Here is a 9,476-nt window from a genome sequence, read left to right as displayed (position 1 = left end):
AGAATATAATTAGAATAGAATGGGAAAGTTAACAACAGGATGACTGGACTCAATTTTGAACGTTATTAGTGAATTGATCTCACAAATTGCTTAGCACATTATCTGATGTTTATGAAGTTTTGGGGAATTGTTTTACTCATTTTATGATTTGCAGGTAATACGTGCTGATTGTTTCTGATTCACTGACCAATCACTTAATATCATGTATGAAAATCTCATATCATGGGAGATAATACATCAGTTGTGAATTAATAAAACAGGAAGCTGGACACAATGAGGTTGTCACAGCACAGATAAGTTCTGCATTGTATGAACCGTCCCTGTCCCTGTATATAATGGTTGTATTGTCACAGCATGAGAATGGGAAGTTCTGAATATCAGGAGAACAGAGATCTGCTTCACACAGAGCCAAATCATTTGATATTACAATTTCCAATAATAAAGGGAACCTAGGAGGCTTTATAGGTGATGTCATGCGCAATTATTTTAAAGCTGAACATCAGGCACAAAAATGTTGTTTAAATATATTTCTCGAGAGCACAAATAATAGAACTTTACCTTGTGGCTTCAAATGCCAGATATTGAATTGTAAAAGTAATGAGCACATCACAACTCTTCTGAAATAGACTGTGCAGGAAGCAGAGCTGTGGGAGGGGCCCAGCAGACTCCACCCACTACAGAACTACAGGAGGGGGCGGATACAAGACCAGTCACCCTGCACAAGAACAGAGAGCAGCAGGGACCAGTCTGTATATCTAGAAACTCCTTCACAGAGACAAAAACTCGTTACCGCACAGGAAGAAATACAGAAAACACACCAAGGTGTAAGTAACAATACACATAGCTTTTGTATTTTAACATTTGCTTGTCTTGGAATTCAGGTTTAAATGTTCAAATGGAGGTTTTTTATTTTTATCCTGGATTTATTATGTAGTATTTCACTGTCCTAAAACAAACATATGGAAATGATTTAGGAATTGTGTGCATAGACAAATAGAGAGTGCAAAAATGATCCCCACAAAGGTCAGTTTGAGATGCTTTTGAGGCTCCTTCATCAGTGGAATTGACCCCCTTCTGACCTGCTTCTAACCTCCTTCTGACCTGCTTCTAAGCTGTTTTTTCATTCCTATTAACAAAAGTCCAATGTGCACACATACCCTTACAGTGGCACAGAGCTGGAATTTAAGCATAGCCCAAAAATGCTAACATATATGAATTCAGCATTGGGAATGTTACTTAATCACTATAAAAATCAGGAATTGTTGTTCCCATAGGAACTGTATGGAAAAATTACTACCCTTTTATGGGGGTGGGGGGCAAATAGACAAATAATAAAGTAAACCCATAGGGGCATTGTTCAAATAATTGTGGACAGTCGAATATTTTTGCAGTTATACATAGCACATCCTGCCCCTCTCCTAGTGTTGCTGCTCCCCCTGACGCATTTTATGGTAAATCCTGGCTGTCAAAATGACGTCCAAGTCCTGCTGTAAATTACAGCATGAATTGAGACCTCTGCTGTGAAATCTAAACTTGTGATCAGTGTCTGTATGTACTGTCTACAATGGAGATACGGAGCAAACAAGAGAACCAAACGCAGTAACTGTATAGCCGGAATGTTCCTCTTACAGATGGAATGCTTTCTAAGAAACTGAAACTTCCTGACCTTGTCTGGTGACACCAAACGTCCATCCATCACCAGACCCCAGCACCAACAAGTGGAAGTATTCTCCATTGTATTTGCCCATTTTTATGGCAGCTGCCAGAGATCAATTTACCATTAAAAAAAAATTATTAGGAACATTCTATAATATTGGGTTGGGCTTTCTTTGCTCTCAGGGGTTCTTTGTAGCATTCCTGCAGACAATCCTTGGAGAATCTGTTCACCTGATTGACTCACACAATTCCATGCAACGTATTTCTTGTTCTAATGGTTATGTATTATATTCAGAATCAGTGATTGGTCTTCCCTCTGTACACCTCAATGGAAACAAGGTAACGTTTTCCAATTTTGGTGATCCACAGCAGGCCATGGTGGATGTTCTTGTCAGTAGGAATACCAAAGTGGTCTTCAGATGTTGTAGCCCCATGTTGTATATTCTTGGATGGCTTCTGCTCAACACAATGGTAAAGATCGATGATTAGAGGTATTGTTCCTCTCAGCCCAGTCTGGCCATTCTCCTCTGATCTCCCATTTCCAAGGCATATCAATCCACATCTGGATGTTTTTTTGCACCATTCCAAGTAATATCTATAGACTGCTATGTGTGAAAGTCCCAGCCCGTCTTATATTCCCCATACTGATGTATACCATGAGCATTAAGCACGGGACCTTTATCTCCCTGATTCCATGCATTGCTCTATGTCCACAGGATTGGCTGATGGATAACCAGGAGTTATTAAGTTTTTTTAGCTTAGGTACTCTCTGTTTTTTCTTCTCCACCTCTTTTCTTTCTTAACGCTTGGCTTTTTTAGTAATCTAATCTTTTTAATAATCTACATCAGGGGTTTGTGATCTTTTTAACATGGGGGAATCTTTGAAATAACTTTTAGGTCTGCAGGGAACCCTTTCTATTATTATTATATTCACAGCTCACAGTATTACCATAGTGGGAAGAATTCCTCTTACATTGCTGGCCAGTGGGAAGAATGTCACCATTACAGATAGCCAAAAAGATCACTGGGGTAACCTAAACTGACCTGAAAGGTGCAAACTGCTCATTGCTACAGGAATCCCCAGCAACCTTTGGAGGAACCCTGGTTGGGAAACGCTAACCAAGGCTTATATGGACCTCCTCTCTCTTATCCCATCCTATTGTCTCCAGCTTCCCTACTTTTAGAATGTAAGCTCTTCTGGTCAGGGTCCTCTCCTCCTCCTGTGTCACTGTCTGTATCTGTCTGTCATGTGCAACCCCTATTTATTGTACAGTGCTACGTAATATGTTGGCGCTATACAAATACTGTTTCTAATAATAATATTGGTGGTTGATGTTTACTCATAAACAAACCCTACCAGATTTGAGATCCTCATGTTCCTGTACTTTGTTTTCCATCTTAATTATTGCCTTGGCTTGAATCCAGGTGTCTTGTTGGACCTCCATCCTCTGGTCTTCACCAAGCATGCTTACATTTACTGTGAGCACCAAATCTATCCCAACCATTATGGGTTCTGGGAAGAGTTCTCATCTGCAGCCGATCCAACCCAAGATCGGGGTAAGTAACCGCAACTCAAAGACATCAAGTTCTTGAGAAACATAAAGAGTTCACCTACCAACTACCAAAATCTTTACCAAATCCTTATCACTGCCTGGTACAAACCACTTGAAATGGTAAGTAGAACATTTGCTTTTTAGATTCTAATTTACGTTTCATTCTTAATGTAACAAACGTGTATATTTAAGTATTTTTTATTTACTAGTCCTTTCTATATCTAAGGAAATCTATTCATTCTGCTCTGTTGGTTCCACTGGAGATTGGATACACCTACATAGAAAGTAAAACTGTAAAAGAAAATTAAAAAAGGAAAATTGGAAATGCAAATGTTCTATTAAAATCCACAAACACACATGACTGATTGTAAGATATATGGGCGCCTCCTGATCCCCTAATAAACAAAGGATCTTCGGCGGATGAAGTAGAATGAGTTGAAATATTTACCCCTCCAAATACGAGTAGGAAAACAGCTACACTCATCCGTGTTAAAGATGCCAATGTTTAGTTTGGGTTTATCTTCAGATATAAGAATTACACCCAGAGAACAAATATGATATCATTTCATCTCCTGCCACGGTCAGACCCCACCTGTTGCGATCGTCTCTACAAACAGGTTGCGGCTTTGCAGGGCGATCATTTCTTATCTCATGGCGTTCTGCAGCAAATAAAGTCTCATTACTTGCCCAGTATTAATCTTCCCAATGGATTTCTTTTCATGTTTATTCTGCTGTGCTGGAATGTTCTTTTATGGTTTCATATCAAAGTAATTGGGTTTTACAATTACAGTTCTAAGAGAAAGATAAAGAGATATAAAATGTACCTTACACTCATTACCCCCGAGTTCATTTACCAATAAGATAAAGGAGAAACAAAAAATGTTTACTTGTAAATGAGATGTCTCGGATATTAATTATTCACTTGATAAATCATTCTTTTCAACCAGTTCTGTGACCCTGAGAATCCACGCCAGACCACCACAACCTCCACTGCAGTACAGCTCCATAAAGGGCCCCCGACTTGCTGAATGAAGGAGAATGATGATGAGGATCTCCCAGTGTCCTTCTATTCTATATTAATCTCAATGTTACACTGAAGTGTAGGGGAATAGTTATTTATGATGTGACCCAATAGCAAACCTTTAAAGGGGTCCCCTTGCTCTGTACCCCCCATTCCTCAAGACAATTCTGACGTCATAGAAATCTTAAAGCCATTCCAAGTTGTAGAAGATAAATTCATTGTAAATGTATTTACCAACAGCTATTACAACCTCTATAAATGATTATGTGGACAGCCAGTTATAGGGGCCCCATAGCAGGTGAATGGTTTGCAATAGCTATAGACAGTCCTGGTAATGGGGAGGAATGCAGGCTAACAAAAACAACTTTGGCTACTTTCCTTTACTAGCTGCATTTAAAAATCTTTTTTTTTTTTTTGATGTTTTAATGATAATAGATCATTATTTCCTCAATACTCAGACCAGTTGTTTTACAGTAACAGAAACTCAGGCATGGCATATACTCGCACACAGACAGAAATAGTTTTCATAGGAACTGCAATGCACTATAAGCAGTTTGGGTTACCGACCAACTTACATCACCTCATTATTATATAATATCATTCTTCAAGACAATGATTCTGACGCAATCATTTATAACAGATCCTTGGACGCAGACATCGGGTCACCCATCTCAGATTGGGAAAAAGCTTTCATTCTCACACACAAACTCTCTCCCCCATACTATGGCCATAAGACCAATTCCAACATCCACTCCGGATGGTATCTTCATCCAACAGATCTACATCGCTTCTCACCCTCCTCCTCGGATACTTGATGGGAATGTCTATCTCAAAAGGGGTCTATGGTACATTGGTGGTGGGAATGCCCAACCGTCTTTCAACTGTGGGAAACAATTATACATCTAAACAATACTTTAACAGACTCCAATGTCCCCAACAGTCCTAAGGTGGCTTTATTATCCAAAAGGAACGTGCTGTGTCTTTCCTTGTGGCAGCCATGGCGGTTATCCCTGGGTTCTAGAAACTGAGGATAGCTCCTTCTATGGAAGAATGGTTATTGGAATCGGAGAAAATCAAGCACATTGAGCATTTGATTGCAGAGGACGAGGATCAGATGGAGAAGTACAAAGTGATACGGTCTGCTTGGGATTGGTTTGGAGAATCCTCTTAATTCCAAACTTTTTTGTTGTGACCTAGGGTGGGTTTCCTTGGTTATGGGAAAGCTGTGTGTCCCATATTTCCAGCGAAGCTATACGACAATTTGTTCTGTGAAAATTAAAGTGAATGCCAGGAGTTGGGTTACCAGCAAGGTGTACAGAAGCAGTACAGAATAGCCAATCAAAGAAGGTCAGGTCATAGGTCTGGTGGCCGGAGTGTGGAACCTTAATAGAAGACATCTGGAGGAATGATGTATGAGATAAGTAGTCTCCAGAAGATCATCAACTCTACTTTGGTAGATGCATCTTGCAATTTATAAAGTCCATTCTTGTAATAAAAGAGGAATAGACTGCAGAGATGGAGACATAATCCTGCCCCTGTACAAAGCATTGGTCAGGCTAATGCGCTCCCAAGATGTAAGGAGGATATTCGAGACAAAATCAAAGGTAATCTCAGACAGAATGCTGATACACCAATATGCCAGCAGCTGCAAAGAAAAAAGTCTCCAATATTCAGAAATTGTCGACCAGAGGTCCTGTTGGAGTCAATGGAAAATCGAAAGCTGGCTTCTAGAAAGTGGGCAGCCTGATGAGATAATTGGGGGCCAAAAAACAAACAAACTGGGGCCATTTCCATAGAATATTCTACCAGGGATATTAAGATTGAAGGGGAGGGGAACTGATGGGATTGGCTGTCAGGCTGGGGTTCATTGGGACCCCCTGAGGGCAATACACTGAATATGTATCGGGCTCCGGAGATCCTAATTCATGAAATTTTGATCAGAATGTCCGGTTCAGCTCTGTTTAGGACATTGTATGGATAAAAGCTGATAGAAGGAATAATATTATCTGGAAGATTGGCTGTGTATATGTCCTAATGATCATCGTCACCGGGATAGCATGGGGGGGATTCAAAATGGCACAGATATCACAGGAACTGAAAGATTGGGGAACATATTCTATTGGGGTCACCTGCTCCAGTAACCACTGCAGTATGTTTGATTCAGCATCATTATGAAGACAATTCCATTCCATAAAAATCCCTTGCTTTATTACATGAACATAGAGTGCTGTTCGAAAAATAAAAAAAAGAACATTGACAGGTAATTTGGCCAAGGGAAATATCATTCTACAAGGAATCATTCACTTAGCTTAGCAAGTTCAATTGTGCCGAAGTAAAAATCAATTTTTTACATTTCTTTGCATTACGTTTCCTATCTTTTTTATATCTAGTAGTTGTCAGTCACATTCAGCTGGACTTTTATTTTTTTATTCGTGATGTTGCCGACATTTTGCAGCTCTCCAAGCTTCTTTATCACCTCCACCAGTGTATGATTGGGGGATTTTCTACAATAATAGAACTGATGAAGCAGCTTGCGGGGCTGAGAAACGTAGTCCAGCTAAATGTGACTGACTACTATGAGATATATAATGACCTGGATTCAAATCTTCACAAATTTATAAAATTCACCAAACTAAGTGACTAATGCCTTGTAGACTGATAATTCCCTTTATTAAGTGAACACCCCAAACCCCTTTAGTAAATGAACTTCAATGTGTTGGAATCAAGGTGATGAAATACGAAACAGAACAACAGCGAGAGGAAGGGGCCGTTGTGGACATGGTAGAAGACACAATGAAGAACGAGTGTTGAGGTTGTTTTGCTTCATTTGGAGAACTCACTGAGGTTTCACTATAAGCATGGAACATCAGGAAGGTAAGTGAATCCAATGCCAATGGCTGATCCATATTTCTGCCTCACCAGTTCTGTTCTCATTGAACAGCTTCATTCCATCAGCTTCAGGCCAACATCATCAGATCTCCACTGAGTCTTCTGAACAACCTCATCTGTGTGAACGAACATCCACCACCATTGGGTGAAAAAGGCAACCTAGCTAAGCCCTAACCCCTATAAACGTCATTAACACCACCCACCAACTTCACCTAAGAAATATCAATTGTGAAAGAAAAAGTAGAAGTGGGGACAGTGGTAGGAGAGGTTGTGGGTGCAGGTGGAACTATATTGCCGGGCTTTATAGAATTTACCAAAAGTAGATCCAAGCTTCCACCCCACCACATTTTTTTTAGGTGAATAGGGATATGGTGGGACATGGTGGAATATGGTGGGACACGTTGAAGCATGGTGAACATTGTGGGATATAGTCGAATAGTGTGAGACATGGTGGGATATGATGAGACATAATGGGATATGGTAGGATATGGTGGAATATAGAGGACTATGGTGGGACATGGTGGGATAAGGTGAGACATGGTGGAATATGATGGGGCATGGTGGCATATGGTGAGATATGAAGGGATATGTTGGGACATGGTGGCATATACTGGTACATGGTGTTATATGATGGGACAAGTTGGGCATGGTGAAATATGGTGGGACATGGTGGAATATGGAGGCATATGGTGGGACATAGCAGAACATAGTGGGACATGGTGGGATTTGTTGAGACATGGTGAGATATGGTGTGGCATGGTGGGATATGGTAGGATATGGTGGGACATGGTGAGATATGGTGGGGTATGGTGGGATATAGGTGAGATAGGGTGAAATATGATGGGACATGGTGGCATATACTGGTACATGGTATTTTATGGTAGGACATGGTTGGGCATGGTGGGATATGTTGGGACCTGGTGGTTTATGGTGGGACATGGTGGGTCATGGAGTTACATGGTGGGATATGGTGGGATATGGTGGGTCATGGAGTTATATGGTGGGACATGGTGGGATGTGGTGAGACATTTTTGGACATTGTGTTATGTGGTGGGACATGGTGGGATATGGTGGGACACGGTGGGACATGGTGGGATATGGTGGGTCATGGAGCTATATGGTGGGACATGGTGGGATATGGTGGGACACGGTGGGATAAGGTGGGTCATGGAGCTATATAGTGGGACATGGTGGGATATGGTGAGACATTTTTGGACATTGTGTTATGTGGTGGAACACGGTGGGACATGGTGGGATATGGTGGGTCATGGTGGGACATGGTGGGATATGGTGGTCCACAGTGTTTTTCGGTGGGACACAGTTAGGCAAGTTTAGAAAAAAGGTTATTTAGTAATAGGGGTAAATATCTCACCGAAATGAACATCTCCAGGGTCTTGTTGTCCATACAGGTGTGGTTCCTCAGCAGCTCCCACTTCTCATGCTGGAAGTTGATAGTCAGGTCATGCTCAGTCTCACTCTCCAGGACCCAGAAGACTGTGGCCCCCAGCAGCAGGTAGCAGAAGTAAAGGATTAGTAAAATGAGGGTGATGGGCACTCCGCAACGCTCAGGCTTAGCGCAGCAGGACGGGCCCTCAGGAGCCTGGCCACAGCAATGTCCAGCCATGGTCAGTGACAACAGAAAAATCCAGGTATAGAAAGTGACAACAAGAGAGCCCAGCCTGGGGTATGAGAGTGGAACCACTCCATGTCAAATGTGTCGCCATGGTCCATCCATAGTCAGGGATTGCAAAGTCTCTCTGTATAACTGTGTCAGTATGATCTCTTCATGTAAACATCAGGAACATCACAGGTTCCGCATACAGCTGAAACCTAAAGCTGCAACTTTTCCTGCACTCTGCATCTGACAGCAGCTACTGACATGTGCTAAGACTGAGACAAGGGGTGGGCGGAGCCTGCTCAGGGAAGTGGGAGGAGCTGGGTGGTTCTGACTCCTTTATCTGGTACAGAAGAGGATGAATCATTTAACCGCAGCAACACAGAGACTGTGACCTCATGTCTTTATAATGCAAACCTATATAATACTATACCTATTATATAATACTATAATCTATAAATAATACTACATCATAAATATAATACTATTCCCAATATATAATACTACATCCTAAATATAATACTATACCCAATATATAATACTATAATCTATATATAATACAATACCCAATATATAATACTATACCCAATATATAATACTATACCCAATATATAATACTACATCCTAAATATAATACTTTTCCCAATATATAATACTACATCCTAAATATAATACTTTTCCCAATATATAATACTTTACCCAATATATATTACTATATCCTAAACATATTACTATACCCAAT

The 9,476-nt window shown here is 40.8% G+C and overlaps 1 protein-coding gene across 1 annotated transcript in view; it reads right to left on the bottom strand.

The window, feature by feature from the left end:
* The window catches only part of KCNK17 (potassium two pore domain channel subfamily K member 17), a gene marked incomplete at its 3' end in the record, with an annotated part of 19,752 nt that extends 10,725 nt beyond the window's left edge, over positions 1–9,027 (bottom strand). Inside the window, 1 exon segment of the mRNA XM_072410003.1 lies at positions 8,492–9,027. Coding sequence (XP_072266104.1) covers positions 8,492–8,743 — 252 coding nt within the window.
* Positions 9,028–9,476: the final 449 nt, after the last annotated feature.

The sequence above is a fragment of the Pyxicephalus adspersus genome, chromosome 4 (assembly GCF_032062135.1).
Source record: "Pyxicephalus adspersus chromosome 4, UCB_Pads_2.0, whole genome shotgun sequence".
Classification (NCBI taxonomy): Eukaryota; Metazoa; Chordata; class Amphibia; order Anura; family Pyxicephalidae; genus Pyxicephalus; species Pyxicephalus adspersus.
The sequence above is the reverse complement of the archived record's forward strand: the minus strand, read 5'-3'. Positions and strand labels throughout refer to the sequence as shown.